Source organism: Jatropha curcas, chromosome 11 (genome assembly GCF_041381405.1).
Source record: "Jatropha curcas cultivar XTBG-Jc1 chromosome 11, XTBG_Jcur_1.0, whole genome shotgun sequence".
Lineage (NCBI taxonomy): Eukaryota > Viridiplantae > Streptophyta > Magnoliopsida > Malpighiales > Euphorbiaceae > Jatropha > Jatropha curcas.
Genome location: NC_143161.1, coordinates 9966075 through 9982861, shown reverse-complemented (window position 1 = coordinate 9982861; position 16787 = coordinate 9966075). Strand labels below are relative to the sequence as shown.

The following is a 16787-nucleotide window of genomic DNA, read 5'->3' as shown; positions in this document are numbered from 1 at the left end:
ATATAAGATGCACCTCATTATATCTCTCTCCTTTAAGTAATTACGTTTTCAAAGAAACGTAGCTCTTTTTTCTACCAAAATCTAAATCCTTAAAAGCTTTCTTTTCTTTTTCCATATGCCGCCACCGGTGGTCATCTTCTTTCTCGTTTTTTATTTGTATTTTTTATAAATAATCCTCAGATCTATATACATATATGAATTATTGTCATCCAAATATTGTGATTTATAATCGCTCATATCTTGAAAAATTTTGTTCTCAGATTTAATTATAAGTTATTGTTATCACTATTATGGTGATTTTATCTAGCGGTTTTTATTATTTGGATAGTTATGCAAAAAGAAGTGCAGATTTCCTCTCTAATAAAAGGAAAAAATTTGAAGGTAATCATATTGGACTCGTGGAAAGACCATGGAAACGAACAATGGCCATGAATAGTCATCAAGTGAAGTAAGTGATCGCCTATGATACAAATATTATGCTTTGTCAACTTGATCAGATACTTCAAATCAAGATTGTGTTTTTTTATTCTTTATATGAGTTGTTTTTTTTTTTTTTTTGAAAACTTATAATTCATTAATAATGAATATAAGTTGAATACACCATAATATTTCTATAGGAATAAGAAATACAAATATAGAAAATTGAAATCTTCTGCTTAGAGATGTTCTTGATCTTGGCAGAAGAGGTTAATCTTCCGAGTAAAAACTGGTCAATTTTCAATAGGACGACAAAAGAAATATTCCACAATATTATCCCAAACATTGTTTTTTTGAAAATAATTTGTTACAAACGACACCCGTAGAAGAGTTTGAGTTTAATATACCAAACTTTAATGGAGAAACAAACCGCACTACTAGGCTCCATTGTTAAAAGAAACTTACTCGAACTTGAATATTTGAAGTCTCTAACTACAAACAATCAACAATTCGTCTTGTTTTTAGAAATATATGAGAAATAAAATATGCACATAAAAACTCTTCAATAACGAGGAATAACCCCATGGAAGGAAAAAAAAAAAATAATAATCCCACTAAGAGGATACCAAAAACACTCAAGATCTACAAATCTGAGAGACTAAATCCAAATTGCATTCTAAACAATCATAGGTTTAGAAATTACGAAAAAAAAAAAAAAACTAAACAAAATAAAGAAAAAAGATAGAGAGGGACAAAAAGAAACCATTGCCGACCAAAGAAGATGACTGACGATGATTTAGAAACAAAATCTACAAGAACACAAGAGAGAGAGAGCTAGAGTTTTTTAAATTACTAATTTGATAAACCTTTATATAAGTGATTTATTATTAAACTTCCTATATAAAAATATAGAAATATATTCACCTATATTTTATATTTATAAACAATTTTATCTTAATGAAATTTTTAGTTTGATTTGTAGGGATAAAAAATATAGATACTTATGTATTTAGTAGATGCAAGATTAGCAGGTCAATCAATAAATAAATTAACTCAAACGATAAAATAGTTTATTACTTTAGTCATAGTCATAGCTAAAATTAAGCTCGATATAAAGGGAACAAATTAGGCCGAAGTAGCATAATTGACGATTAAGGCCCAAAATATCATAAAACGGAAAGGCCCAACGTAATCTTTTAAAGCATTATAAATGCCCAGCCCAATAACAAGACATGAAACCTCAAAAAATGACATTTGTTAAAATGCCCCTTTCTTTATCATCTGGCTCCAATGCATAAAAGAATTGCTGTTTTTTATTTTAATTTATTTATAAAACTTAATTTTTTTTTATTTATACATAGACCTGAAATAACATTGCGCGATGAGTTATAAACATAGAGGAATCTTCTTCTTATTCATCAATTTTGTGTAAATTTTTATAACGGAGAAAATTCGAACTTGAGACCTTATATATTGATATTCTTAAAGAAAAATCTCAATTTTTTTTTTCCCAATAAACGCTCAGTTTTAGCCTGCTTTGTTATCGAGAGATTTATCAGAACTCAATTAAAAATATACTTATATGTTTGTCTATTTTTCTTAAATATACATTTGTATTTTAATGCGAAATCAATTAAAGCAATTTTTTTTGAGAGAATTAGCAACATTATTAATTCTATGATGTGAAAGATTATTTATTAAAAAAGATTATTAGAATATTTTGATTATGGATAACAAAATATTAAGAAAGGTTTCAACCATATGGATAACAAAATATTAAGAAAGGTGTCAACCATATGTGGTGTGATTGTTCTTTTAACTAATATGAATAATGTGAACTCTTGAGTTTTTTTTACTACAAGAGTTTTTACTAATTTGCTGAGTAAAGAGTAAGATTCCCTGAACAAAATGAGACACCCGTCAAAACAAGATTAGTTTCATAAAAGTATATGGGATACCTTTTAAATATTTTTTTAAAAAAGATCAATGATATTTTATTTTCACAAGGCAAATTAGATTCATTTGTGTAGCCTTTTTTAAAATTGTCCAACTCATGAAGTTTTTAAATTTATTTTTCAAAATAAAAAACTACAAGTGCAAATTAAAAATATAAATAAAAACAGAGACCGTTTGTTTAGATTATTCCACTTTACATCGGATTTGGTCATCTTATGTACAATTTTGGCTCAGATCATATTTTTTTATGTAAATAATAAAAATTGACTTAATGAAAATTTATCTCATCAAAGATTAAAAAACAGAATTGTAAAAAAAAAAAAAAAAAACAGAATTAAAAAAAGGAAATTAATTGTTTCGTTATTGAGGTTCTGCAAAATTAATTAGCACGTATATATATTTTTGACTATTAGGTATTTAGACCTCATTTTTAGTTCGGTTTCAAAATTAGAATTTTTTCCGTTAAATAAAGCTGAAAAGAATAAAATACGCCCTTAATAATTAAAATAAATATTGACAAAAAATTAAAACTCACTGTCTCTCACCTTCTTTATCATCTACTCAAACTTATCTCCGGTGACCTTGACAAACACATACTCTTGGGCTGAGTTTGAGATTCGGTGATAATTTCAAATATGCAATTAATTTCTAATTCAGTAACAGCATAAAACGAAACCGATAAATGAACGATTTGGATTTATTTTGAGGCATCGGAATCTCATTCGGAGCATCTTGCATTTGGTCATTGAAATGAGGATTCAGTTCTTAGTGTCAATGATGATGCAAGTTTGAATTCCGGTGGGCTTATTGCAGCTTGAAATCTCGTGGTTGCAGTAACCGTAGCCACCACCATTAAATTACCCGGCATCTTCTCTAACCAATCATCCTGGTCCATTTACACTAACAAAGAAAATCCCAAATCTAACATTAAATTGCATATTTTTTATTTTTGTTTTGCTTATAGTTTATGATGAAGAAGATGGCATACACGATTACAAAGCAAGGAAACACAAATCTTTGGATTAAACACCAACCTGGTATATGGACCCCACGACCACCTTTTCCCACTAAATCAAATCCTCCACTTTCTCCCAACACAAGCCTTTAGATTAAACACAGATCTCAAATCGATCAGGCTGTCTGTCGGTGAAGGCGAGAATCTTATATGGGGAAGGCGAGTCAAGCCATCTCTGCTCCTAGAGAGCTGTCTAGCTGGAAAATGAAAGATTTTCTGTCCAAGTCTGATTGTTGCTTCATCTTCGGCCGAGGGAAGCGATTTCTCTGGATGAATTCTGTTTTTTTCATTATGAATCGGTCAACTTGATCCCTGTTGGATTCTGATTTGTTGTTCGTATTTTTTTGAGATACTTTGTGGGATTCAAAGATTGCTACGATTGGATTCTACAGCATGCTTAACGAGATTGAAAATCATGTCTTTCTATGAAGTTCAAGCGCAACATGAAAAAGAAGATGAAGAGAAATAAAAAGAATTTTTATTATTTTTTCCATATTTAGTTGTCAGATTTTATTAAGGGTAATTTGTCATTTCAAAATATTTCTCTCTCTTAGCCTCATTTAATGAAAAAATATTTAATTTTAGACGGAATGACTGTTTACTAACGTGGAACCAACGTCGAGGTTAAATAATTTTGTAAAACTTTAAGTACGGAATAATTATTTTCTTTTAAAAAAACTTAAAACAATTAAAATATCTTATCCAGCCGCCGTCATGTACTAGACTTGCCTAAAAAACTAACCGCGTGTCAGACACCATAACACGCTGTCGTTTTATATTGTCGTACTCAGCTTCTCTGCAGGCGACACTTGCAAGCAACCTATCACAGCAAGCGTGTCCTTTAATTCTCTAGACAGTCCAAATTCAGCTTTCTTTATCTTAAATTTGCGACTTCCATAGACAGTGACCTTAAGCTTTCTTGAGCTGAAGCTGGATTAAATGGGTGTTTTATAAAGTCTCAAGTCTTTTCAGATTTTTTTGGCTTTAACACTCTTTTTCCCTCCTAGAAGAAAACCCATTATCCGTTTGGGTAGGCGAGAGGGGTTGTTGTTAGTCTTCTTGCTCTTAAAGAACCTTTTTATACAGGTTGTTACCTTGGTCGGTCTTTGATTTTCAGTTTTCTATACTTATATATTATTAATTTATTTGTTTGGTAGGTGTTGTCATTTGTTTAGTCTTTTTGATTTATTTTTCTCATCCTTTTCTCTTTCTCTAGCCCTTTTAGTCTTCTTCCCTTTTGCGTTTGTTTTTCTTCTCTGTTGACCATTTTTTGGGGTGTTTAGAACTTTCCTATATTGCTTTTCCTTTTTGTCTTGGCGTAGTGATTGTGTGGTGAGGATGGAGGAGAGGTATGAGCCAATTAAGGACCTTGGTTCAGGAAATTTTGGAGTGGCAAGGCTAGTGAGAGATAAGAAGACAAAAGAGCTTGTTGCTGTAAAGTATATCGAAAGAGGGAAAAAGGTAAAACTTTTTTATTAATTTCTTAATGTACTTAAATTGTCAATTCTTCTTTTTCTTTTGTTGTGCGTTACTTATTTTAGAAATGGCTTTATCTGTTAGTTGTCGATTGGATATTGTTCATTTTTGATTCTTATGATTTTTTGCATTGGTGTCTAAAGGCTTCTCATTCTTGCGGCTATTTATGGTTAGCCTTCTTTAATTTGGAAGGTCCCATTTCGTTTTGGGGATAAAAATGGAAAGCAAAGCTTAGAAGAGCCAGTTATTCTAATCTTCAAGTATTTATGTTAACCTTATAATAATTATTATGTCGAACCCAATGGTGCTTTTGAGAATATAAGGTGGGATTGTTGAAGGGATTCTATATTCTAACAATATACTTATATCAAGTTTTATTTGGCTAGTAAATTTTGGAATTGTATGCTTGTCTTAGGCTATACCTGAATGTATTTGAACTACTTTTGTCTGTTACGAATAGCTTTGTTGTTTCACTAGGTAAGTGCTGAATTTATCAAATGATAACTGTGATATCTCTACCTCCTATGAAGCATTTCTACAATATTTTTCTCATTCCTGGATTCACATTATTGCTTGCTTAGTGCATATACATTATGTTTTCTTGTAATATTGCATTTAATGTTAAAGAAAATAACAAAAAGGGAACTTAGTGAACACAGAGCATAGAGGTTTTATCAAGTATTGACCATAAATGTTAAGGACTCCAGAAGTATATCAGAGTGGCATACGTTCCCTTTTTCCCCTAAATTGGCAGTTGCGTGGATCAATCATTATTTGCATAGATTGGGCTTTGGACTATCATATCACAAAAGCTTTTGTTGTCTCCAACTCTTTTAATCCTAGAAGTGCAAAGCTGGTAGTAATCATAGTTTGGGGTTGCATACATTTCTGAGTATGACTTATAGAACTGGTATTATAATGCCAATGTAGTATTAATTTTTTGCTGCAATTTTGTCAATTATAGCAATTTATTTTTCCAAAGTTTTCAAATTCCTTTGCAAACTCTAAGGCCTTTTCTGGTTAAAAGCATCTGGCAGTATCAACTTGCTATTTTCACATGCAAAATGATAGGACGCATAGATAGTTTTCAAATGGACAACAGCACGATAAGGCCTGATGCCCTTTTTGCTTTCTTCTATACATAACGAAATGAGTGAAATTATAAGTGTATATATATAATTAATGTTGCATTTTGTCTATTATGTCAACATGATAAATGAGCAATTACTTTAACCTTGTTGATATCTCTGGTTTGCTTGTTGTTCATTCCCGTCTCTTTTCATTTTGTTTCTTTAATTTTATTTAATTCAATGTATAAATAATAAATATGAGTTTGTTTTTTACTGATTTGACTGAACAAGGTGCCTTAAAATTTACACTAATGTAGCAATGCTATCTAAGCATCAAATATTTCCATACTGTATCTTAAGCATTTTTGTTGTCAGAGTAATAATTTAATTTACCATGATAATCATTACATTTTCTTAATAACTGGTTGGCTGATGCTACCTATGTAGTTTGGTGATGTTTATGTTAAATTGGTTGCTTGAACCCATCATGCTTCAACGTGTCTGACATTCACTAATCAGATTTCCGCTTCTAATATTAACTTGTCATATATACATGCATGCGAGTCTGATGATTATGAATTCTATTTCTGGTGTCAGATTGATGAGAATGTGCAAAGAGAAATCATCAACCACAGATCATTAAGGCATCCAAACATTGTCAAGTTCAAAGAGGTAACACATCAATTCTGTATTTTTTCTCACAAGACAAGTCATTCTGGGCTTCTGATGAATAGCCAAGTGAACTCTACAGTGGTTAGAACACCTAAGCTTGTTTGACCTTGGATTTTATTAGTTACAGTAAAGCAAGGTTTGACAGAGACTTTTGATCCTTTGCATGATGTTTTGGTACCAGAGCTTTTTAATAAAATGCCATATAGTAATTATTGAAGCTTTTTTATTTTCTTGATCTTTTGAAATTATGTTATCTTTTCTTATCCAATCCTGACACATTAATCACAAAATTCTAAGGTTCCTTTTTCTTATATGTTTTTCACATTTCTATTTTATTGCGTATCATCTGCATTAGTCTAAATTCCTATAAATAGATACACAGGAAAACTAAGATGTGAGCTCTATATTCAGGTTGATTAAGTGAACCTAGACATCTGATTTTTAAACCCAATTCTTGAAAATAAAAGTCTATTTACTTAGCTATAGTTCTAGTGAAATAAAACAAAAAGTGGTTAATCAAACAACTACTTTCATCAATACATACTTTCTTATCTGGCCCACCAGTTCTGGAAGTAATCACTTGATGTCGAAGTCTTGAGACCATCATCTATCACCTGAACTTGTTGAACTTCTCTCCTGTTGGAGGACCTTAAGGACTCTGTGCGTTAAAATTTTTTTATGCATTGGTTGTTCTTACTTCTCAGGATTTGAGTTTGCAGCCTTTTGGTTCCAAGTCTGAGACACTTATAATCAGTCCAAGCAGCACCTCTACTCAAACTTCAAATAAATTTGCATGCAGTGTAAACTTTTGTAGAATAACATGTAATGTTCTTCACTATTGGTGCATACTTAGAGCCATTTACACTACCCAATATCTGGAGCCCTACTTGCTAGTTGTAGGCTGTGCAAGTTCTTATAATAGGTACCTTCTTTGACAATATGCTACATTTTTTTTTTGTGTCGCATCACAATTAATGCTAGATTTTTCCTGGGATGCATATCTAGAATGAGAATATTGCAACATTAATTATGGATGCCAATGTTTCACTTTGTTCTTATCCATAATCATATTTCCTCTATGCTAAGCATATAGAAGCACATTCCTCTTAAGCTGAGGTGCAGAACAAAAGCACTCTACAAGGCCAAGCAATGATGGTCCTAGGTCAACTTAAGACTGCCTTGTCAATTTTGCTGCTTAGTCCTAATTTTTGAAGCCTAATTCACCTCACAAGGATATGTCGGTAGATCTGCCAAGATTATTGTACCAGAAGCACATTTTTGTATGTTAGTAACTTAGCCATGCATGTAATCAACCTCTGCATATTGGTTGAATAACAGACCTTGAATCCGCTATAAAGGAATTCAGGGTTGAGTATAACCATTAACATGCTCTAACAGTTATTTTTTTCCTGTAGGTTTTATTGACTCCAACACATTTAGCAATTGTCATGGAATATGCAGCTGGTGGTGAACTCTTTGCAAGGATATGCAGTGCTGGTCGATTCAGTGAAGATGAGGTTATAAAGCTGTTGCTTGTATTTTGTTTGAATAATTTTCTCTTGAGTTAAATACACTAATGAATATCTAATTGACATATCCTTTTCACTGCAGTCAAGATTTTTCTTCCAGCAACTAATATCTGGAGTCAGCTACTGTCATTCTATGGTATGATGTCTGAGGTTTCTTGTTATGCCATAATTCCTTCTCTTTTACAATTTGTTGCTTTTATTGCAGGAAATTTGTCACAGGGATCTGAAACTTGAGAACACACTTTTGGATGGAAGCCCTACTCCACGACTTAAAATATGTGACTTTGGTTACTCGAAGGTGATGTTGCTTTGTCCAATTCTATCTTGTATGCTATTCCATTATATATATTTTTTTTCTTATTCAATTTTGATTTTCTTTTCTTGCATTTTTAATTTCAGTCTGCTCTGTTGCACTCACAACCGAAATCAACAGTTGGGACACCGGCATACATTGCACCTGAAGTCCTATCACGAAAGGAATATGATGGAAAGGTACTTAGTCAACATAGCCCAAAGCCCAGCTCCCTCTCACTTTTTTTTGGTCATCAACATAACTAAAGGCACACTTCAGGTTTCACACTCCTGTTTTCTATACAACACAAGTCTGTATTTCGGCTGTTTAATTGGTATATAAACCTTCAATTTATTTCACATATAGTGTCCCCTATGTTTTCTACAAAAAGAGACAGTGTAGCTAGTGCTTTATCATGCAGCTTCTTATTGTCTTTAACATTTAATCAATATGTTGGTTGTCGATGTCCCAATTTGAAAAGTTCTAGTTGTTTTAGAATTATCAATATTTCTTTTGAATCTTAGAATTAGTGAGTAAGTAGAAAAGGACAAGAGAAGAAACATCTTGCAGTTTATTAATGGGCGCTCTCTATACGCTTATAAAACATTCAGATGAATGGTTGATGACCATTTAACTTCACATGAGTTATCGAACATACCATTTTGTGCTTCATATTGTAGAGCTTTGATATTTTATTAGCTGTTCATAAGTGATATGGGCTGCTCAAGCTGACTATTACCAAGTAGAGTTGCTGTTGAAAGCTTTGTAATTAAAATCAATATTGTCTTTCCTAGTTTAGGTTTATTGTCTTTCCTAGTTTAGGTTTATTGTCTTTCCTAATTTAGGTTTATTCCTATTTAGATCTCTTCCTATATTGGAACAATCTTGTGTATATATATAGTGATGTAGAGATTGAAAATATAACACACAATAAAAAAGAAATTCGAAATATTCTTTCAACATGGTATCAGAGCCATTGCCGTGAATTTTTTCGGCGATGGTTTCGATTTGAAACAGGGCTGAGATATACACAGTGCCGCCGGAGTTAGGAGTTGGCTGTCACCGCCCAGCTCAGAAGGAAGAGGGACTGCCGATCGGCCCTCCATCCAAGCCGCGTCGCTGTCCGACCACGCGCGTGTGCACACGCGCCGCCAGAAGTTTTCGGCCGTTCTTCACGCGTCGGCGCGTGCGGCTGTTTCCGGCGAGATCCGTCGATGTTTTTTGTTCCGACGGCCTCGATTTGTTGTGGCGTTCTTCCCTTGCTGGTTCTTCAGCACCAGTTTTGCTTTTTGCAATTTTTTCCTTTTTTTGGTTGATTTCTGCCGCTGCCAGTTCTTCGCCACTGCCGCTTAAAAATTTTTTTCTGACAATATGGCTGACGGAAAAAAGGTAGATATGGGTTTTCACTCAGAGAGCCCCTCTCTTCAGATTAGTCCGGTGAAGTTAGATGGAACAAACTACCTGGCTTGGTCTCGATCTTGCTTATTATTCATTGAAGCAAGAGGTTTGCAGGGATACCTTGATGGTGGCGCAACTAAACCAGGTTCGACAGATCCAGGCTTTAACAAATGGAAATCCGAGAATTCTCTTATTATGTCTTGGTTAATAAATTCCATGCAGCCAACTATTTCCCGAGGCTATTTGCTTCTTGATACAGCTAAGAAGATATGGGATGCCGCTTCACAGACGTATTCGCAAACTGGAAACTATGCTCAGAGGTATGAATTGCGACAGAAAGTTCATGAAACCAAACAGGGAGATCTGACTATCGCTCAGTATTTTGCTGAACTTAGTGGGTTATGGCAAGAACTGGATTATTACCAAGACTTTCAAGCCAAATGTACTGATGATGCGACTCAAGTTCAGAAGTTGATTGAAGAAGAACGTGTGTATGATTTTCTAGCTGGCCTAAACAACGAGTATGATCAAATTCGAGTCCAAGTTCTTGGACGAGATCCTTTTCCATCCTTGCGACAAGCATATTCTTTTGTACAGCAAGAGGAGACTTGGAGGAATGCAATGGTTCACAGATCTATAATTGATAAAGCAGGGTTGATTGCTAATTCTGCAAGTGAACATATACAGGCTGCCAAGAACGGTTCTTCAAACAGAGATCAATTATTTTGTGACTATTGTGGTAAGAACAGGCACACGAAGGAGTTCTGCTGGAAATTACATGGACGCCCAACTAAAGGGCGTGGAGGAAAGCGGTCAGTTCTTCTAGACTGCAGGCACACATATCTGATGGTGGAGCTTTATGTGAGGAAACATCTACTACTGGTAGCTTTTCTGATAAGGAAATTCAGTCCCTGAAACGATTGTTGTCACAGCTTGATTCTTCCTCAACTCAAACTGCAGCTTCTAATTTTGTTAATTCAGGTAATGCTTTTCTTACCTTTCTTGCAAAAATTGCAAAAACCTCTTGGGTTATAGATTCAGGAGCAAATAAACATACAACAGGCTCTATAAAACATTTCCTTACGTATTCTAAGTATCAAGGCACAGAAAAAATTCGCATTGCGGATGGCTCCTTAGTACCCATTGCTGGCACAGGTTCTATTAACTGTACTTCCAATATTAAACTCTCCTCTGTTCTTCATGTCCCTAGATTCCCTATTAATCTATTATCTGTTAGCTTAATCACAAAAGCGCTTAATTGCAAAGTAACCTTTTACCCTACTCATTGTATATTTCAGGAACTGAACACGGGGAGAACGATTGGCAGTGGTAGCTTGCGCGATGGACTGTATCTGTTGGATGACGTTTGTCGTTTTTCAAAGTCGGGTACCGGTCAAGCTTTGTTAGGAACTTCTAGAAATCCTTCCCATGAAGTTATTCAATGGCATAGGAGATTAGGACATCCCTTTTTTTCTGTTTTAGGACGTTTATTTCCCACTTTATTTGCTAAGTGTGATTTCGATTCATTAGTATGTGATGCTTGTGAACTTGCCAAACACACCAGGCATTCTTATTCTCAAATTAATAATAAAAGCTTGATTCCTTTTGCTACTATTCATTCTGATGTATGGGGTCCTACTAAAACTGTCTCTCTTTCTGGTTATAGGTGGTTTGTGACCTTTATTGATTGTTGTACTAGATTAACTTGGGTTTATTTGATGAAAACAAAAAATGAAGTTTTTTCGTGTTTTCAGAATTTCCATAGAATGATTTGTACTCAGTTTGATGCGCATGTTAAAATCCTAAGAACTGATAATGGTACTGAATACATGAATGCAGTTTTTCGTACCTATTTAGATTCTAATGGTATTATACATCAAACTAGTTGTGTCAATACTAGTGCTCAAAATGGAGTTGCGGAAAGAAAAAATAGGCATTTACTGGAAGTAGCTAGGTCTCTTATGTTCACTATGAATCTTCCCAAACCATATTGGGGGGATGCTATTTTGACTGCTGCTTACCTTATCAATCGTATGCCTCTTCGTACTTTAAATTTTAAAACTCCATTAGAGGTTCTTCAAGGAAAAAACTCTTATATTGTACCTCCTAAAGTCTTTGGTTGTGTTTGTTTTGTTCATCAGAATGGTCTAAGCAAATTAGATCCTAGAGCCTTGAAGTGTGTGTTTGTTGGTTACTCTGCTACTCAAAAAGGATACAAGTGTTATCATCCTCCTTCTAGAAAATATTTTGTGAGTATGGATGTTACCTTTCGGGAATTTGAGTCTTATTTTCCTTCCCAATCACCTCTTCAGGTATCAGATGGAAGAGGTGATGAATGACGTTCCTTTCCAGGGGGAGTTTCCTGTAGACATAGATAGTAGGAGAGAACAACCCAAACCTCTAGAAAGATTGGATAGACCTGATTTGAAAACCTACACACGACGGACTAATACAGATACAACCATGGAGCATGAGACCTCTGATCAACCGTCTTCTCCAATTTCAGGCTCTGAAAATACAGCCGAACAAGAACTTGGTGAGTCTTCTTTAATTCCTGATGATTCTGATCCTAATCTTGATTCCAGCCCTTCTGACAATGACCTTGATATTCCTATTGTTCTTAGAAAAGGAGTTAGAACATGCACTAAACATCCTATCTCCTATTTCATCTCTTATAATGCTCTGTCCCCTTCCTATAGAGCCTTTGTTTTGTCTGTTTCTTCTGTTTCTATACCGCAGGATTGGCAAGAGGCATTACAGGACTCAAAATGGAAGGCTGCAATGGTTGAGGAGATGAGAGCTTTGGCAAAAAACGAGACATGGGATCTTGTAACTCCTCCATCAGGGAAGAAGCCAGTTGGATGTAAATGGGTGTTCACAGTTAAACATAAGGCAGATGGTTCCATTGAGAGGTACAAGGCCAGATTGGTAGCTAGAGGGTTCAGTCAGACCTATGGAGTTGATTACCAGGAAACTTTTGCCCCTGTAGCCAAAATGAATACAATTAGAATTTTGCTGTCTTGTGCAGCCAATCTTGACTGGGAATTACATCAGTTTGATGTTAAAAACGCTTTTCTACATGGTGATTTGAAAGAAGAGGTGTATATGGAGATTCCTCCTGGATTTGATGATGACAAGACCAGAGGAAAAGTTTGCAAGCTGAAGAAGTCATTATATGGGCTGAAGCAATCACCAAGGGCATGGTTTGAAAGGTTTAGTAAAGCTATGCTTTCTTTTGGGTACATGCAGAGCGATGCTGATCATACTTTGTTCATCAAACATCATAAAGGTAAGATCACCTTGCTTATTGTTTATGTTGATGATATAGTGATGACTGGAAATAATGAAGAAGAAATGACTCACTTGAGAAATTTGTTAGCTAGGGAGTTTGAGATTAAGGATTTGGGGAAGTTGAGATATTTCCTTGGGATAGAAGTTGCTAGATCAGAAAAAGGGATTTTTATTTCTCAAAGAAAGTACATCCTTGATCTCCTTAAAGAAACTGGTATGTTGGGATGTAAACCCGCAGAATCACCTATTGAAGCCAATCATAAGCTTCAAGCTGGAATGGGAAGTTCAGTTGATGTTGGCAGGTATCAGAGATTGGTCGGGAGGTTGATTTACCTTGCCCATACTAGACCAGATATTGCCTATGCTGTAAGTTTAGTGAGTCAGTATATGCATGACCCTCGGGAGTCTCACTTAGAAGCTGTGCATCGGATTCTAAGATATTTAAAATCAGCTCCTAGTAGAAGACTTTTATTTTCTAAACATGGCCATTTGACAATAACAGGCTATACAGATGCGGATTGGGCTGGTTCTCTTGATGATAGGAGATCAACTTCAGGATATTGTGTTTTTGTTGGAGGAAACCTTGTCACATGGAGAAGCAAGAAGCAGGCTGTTGTTGCAAGGTCCAGTGCAGAAGCAGAATATAGAGCTATGGCACAAGGAATATGTGAACTCCTGTGGTTGCGCAGATTAATGGAAGAGTTAAAGTTGGTTGAAACAACAAATATATCCTTGTTTTGTGATAGTAAAGCAGCCATCAGTATTATGAATAATCCAGTCCAGCATGATCGAACTAAGCACATAGAGATTGATCGTCACTTTATAAAAGAGAAGATAGTTGAAGGCCTTATAAAGGTCTCCTATATAGCTTCAAAAGAGCAACTAGCCGATGTTTTCACGAAGGGTTTGAATAGCAAACTGTTTCATCCTTTGGTTTGCAAGTTAGGCATGAGTAATATCTATGCACCAACTTGAGGGGAGTGTTGAAAGCTTTGTAATTAAAATCAATATTGTCTTTCCTAGTTTAGGTTTATTGTCTTTCCTAATTTAGGTTTATTCCTATTTAGATCTCTTCCTATATTGGAACAATCTTGTGTATATATATAGTGATGTAGAGATTGAAAATATAACACACAATAAAAAAGAAATTCGAAATATTCTTTCAACAGTTGCTAATGTGGTTCTGTGAACGTGATCTAAATGTAAGATGAAAGTAGAAATTTCAACTTAATGTTTAGAAATTAACTCCAGTATCAAAAAACCAGAAATCATTTACCTCAATATGTCTGGCGAGATTGGCTTTTTACATGACTCCTATTGCAGCCAATTTGCTTGATATAGCTGTAAAATTGGTGTTTCTTGTCATTAGTAAATGAAAAAGATGCCTATTTCCTACCTTTGCTTGGTAATTTGATGGTTTATCAGTTTTAGATTGCAGATGTTTGGTCATGTGGGGTGACACTATATGTGATGTTGGTGGGAGCATATCCTTTTGAGGATCCTGAAGATCCTAGAAATTTCCGTAAAACCATTGGGGTGAGTTCCTTTAAAACACTAATATCATGGTTGGTTGATGGCTTGATGAATCTTTTTTTTTTTTTTTTTTTTTTTTTTCCTTTCCAGCTAAATTTGTGCTAACAATACCATTATTAAATTCATTCTTTAACTTCACAGCGAATAATGAGCGTTCAGTACTCCATACCGGACTATGTTCGTGTTTCTGCAGATTGCAAGCATCTCCTTTCTCGTATTTTTGTTGCCAATCCTGCAAAGGTATTCCTTCTAACTTGTTGCATATCTCGAATACCAGCTGAAATGTCATTGCATTGATTTTTCGGTTATTTCAAAAAGACTTTAGAAACATGTAGAATTGTTGTATGAATTAATTTAAGAAGTAAATATAAGAAAATATGGGGGCTTTATGGATGCTGGCATTGCAAATGCTAACTGTGAAGAGTTGCTAGGAGCTTTTCTTGTGTTTTTAGTAGTTAAAAGAAACAGTAGATTTGATTTAAGATGAACTAACAATAATAAAGCCTATACCTATTGAACTCAAAATTACCTTATCCTTAACTCTTGAACCAAATAGAAATCTAAATAGATAAAAGTAATTTCTTCTTTTCTTACTAAATATAAAAATATGACCAGTGACCACTAATTCAGCAACATTGAAAATCAAGCATAATTATTTGACCACAACCCTTGGTGCTTGAACGTTCAATAAAGGCCTAAATGAACATTGCATGACCAACAAAACATTGCAAAGTAAAATTTTTTTCATCATACAGATGCTTTCAAATGATAAAAGAACAAAGCAGAATTTTGTTTGCTATGTTGTATTGTATACCAATTCTATTTTGGGTATTCAATATTATTAGGTATCATATGCTAATATTATTTAATTCTCATTTAAGAGAATTACCATTCCGGAGATTAAGCAGCATCCCTGGTTTCTAAAGAATTTGCCGAAAGAGCTGATTGAGATTGAGAAAACAAATTATGCAGAATCAGAAAGTGACCAGCCAAGTCAGAGTGTTGATGAGATAATGCGTATCATTCAAGAGGCAAAAACGCCTGGGGAAGCAGCTAAAGTTAGTAAGCAAACAGTTGCTGGTACGTCCGATGACTTTGGTGATTTGGAATCTGAAATTGATGAAAGTGGTGACTTTGTGTATCCTGAAGCATGAGCTTTTGAATTGTGTGCAAAGGTTATGTTATTAGTATCACATTCACATGCTTTTCTCACGTTATTTGTATTGTAAAGTATTTGTCCAAAAATATTGCCTTTCTTTGATGCTAAAGCAGTGTGAGTGTATCATGTTGTGAAATGGGTTGGTCTTGTATTTACTGTGTATTTTGCATCTCATTTGGAGATCATTTTGTGCATGGCTTATGCTAAAAATTGGGGTAGCCTTCCCCTTGTATTTACCCAGCATCTTGCATTAATGTACATCTTATTTTGGAGAGCATTTTGCTTATGGCTTATGCTAAAAACAGGGGTCGCGTTTAGGGGTGTGCAAATGGTTTCAAAAACCAAACTGAAGTAAATAAAATCAAACCGTACTTTTGACTCGGTTTGGCTGATTTTTGAAGGATTTTTCAGGTTGTTTGGTTTTGATTTTTGAGCCTTAATCTTCTTAACATCGAGCCCGAACCAGAAAAAACTTTGGTTCACCCAATTAGATCAAAAATCAAACCTCCTTATGAGATATTGATTGAACCAAATTGATTTGATTTGGTCAATTCAAGTTGAAGTCTGCACACTTCTAATAATGTTTTTCTTTTAATAATATTTACTAAATTGGCAGGCAATTTTTGATTAATATTTATTAAATTAGTGATATGTTTACAGTGAAAAAGATTTGAATCCTAGATTTTTTACTCAATATGTCTTATGGGATGTGAGAAGTCTAATCAAATTATATATGATTGATGATAATGATTTCTTAATGAAGAAAAGTATCATATATAAGTAATAGGTCAAATGTGTAATTTCCCTCTTGAACTTTTCTCAATTTGCCATTTGTGCTTCTCAACTTTGAAGTGGACCGCTTGTACTTTTTAAGTTGCGTTTTTTGTAGGTTTTATACCTTTTAACATGTTGTAAAAGAGCTGTTTGAATTTAAACACGGATAAGAGTGTGAACTCTTTAAATCTTTTCCAGCAGCGTA

General features: G+C 34.3%; 1 protein-coding gene and 1 long non-coding RNA gene across 4 annotated transcripts; one reads left to right on the top strand and one right to left on the bottom strand.

Annotated features, from left to right (window-relative positions):
* Window positions 1-2840: 2840 nt before the first annotated feature.
* On the bottom strand, window positions 2841-3874 carry LOC110010268 (uncharacterized). The gene is made up of 2 exons (XR_002285249.3): window positions 3408-3874; window positions 2841-3273 (listed from the first exon to the last, which is right to left on the bottom strand). It is a non-coding gene; the product is annotated as an uncharacterized LOC110010268 (long non-coding RNA).
* Window positions 3875-4213: 339 nt separating this feature from the next.
* Window positions 4214-16044, top strand: LOC105641145 (serine/threonine-protein kinase SRK2A). 3 transcript variants are annotated; one of them, XM_089715872.1, is made up of 10 exons: window positions 4214-4474; window positions 4711-4849; window positions 6532-6606; window positions 8022-8123; window positions 8218-8271; window positions 8341-8433; window positions 8535-8627; window positions 14548-14652; window positions 14791-14889; window positions 15622-15804. In XM_089715872.1, the coding sequence occupies exons 2-10, from the start codon at window positions 4727-4729 to the stop codon at window positions 15661-15663; spliced, it is 786 nt and encodes a 261-aa protein (XP_089571998.1). In that variant the 5' UTR covers window positions 4214-4474; window positions 4711-4726; the 3' UTR covers window positions 15664-15804. The 3 variants fall into 3 exon arrangements, with proteins under 3 accessions (XP_089571998.1, XP_089571999.1, XP_012081018.1); XM_089715873.1 differs by lacking the exon at window positions 15622-15804 and adding an exon at window positions 15495-15619; XM_012225628.4 differs by having other exon boundaries at window positions 4218-4474; window positions 15531-16044.
* The last annotated feature ends 743 nt before the right edge of the window (window positions 16045-16787 follow it).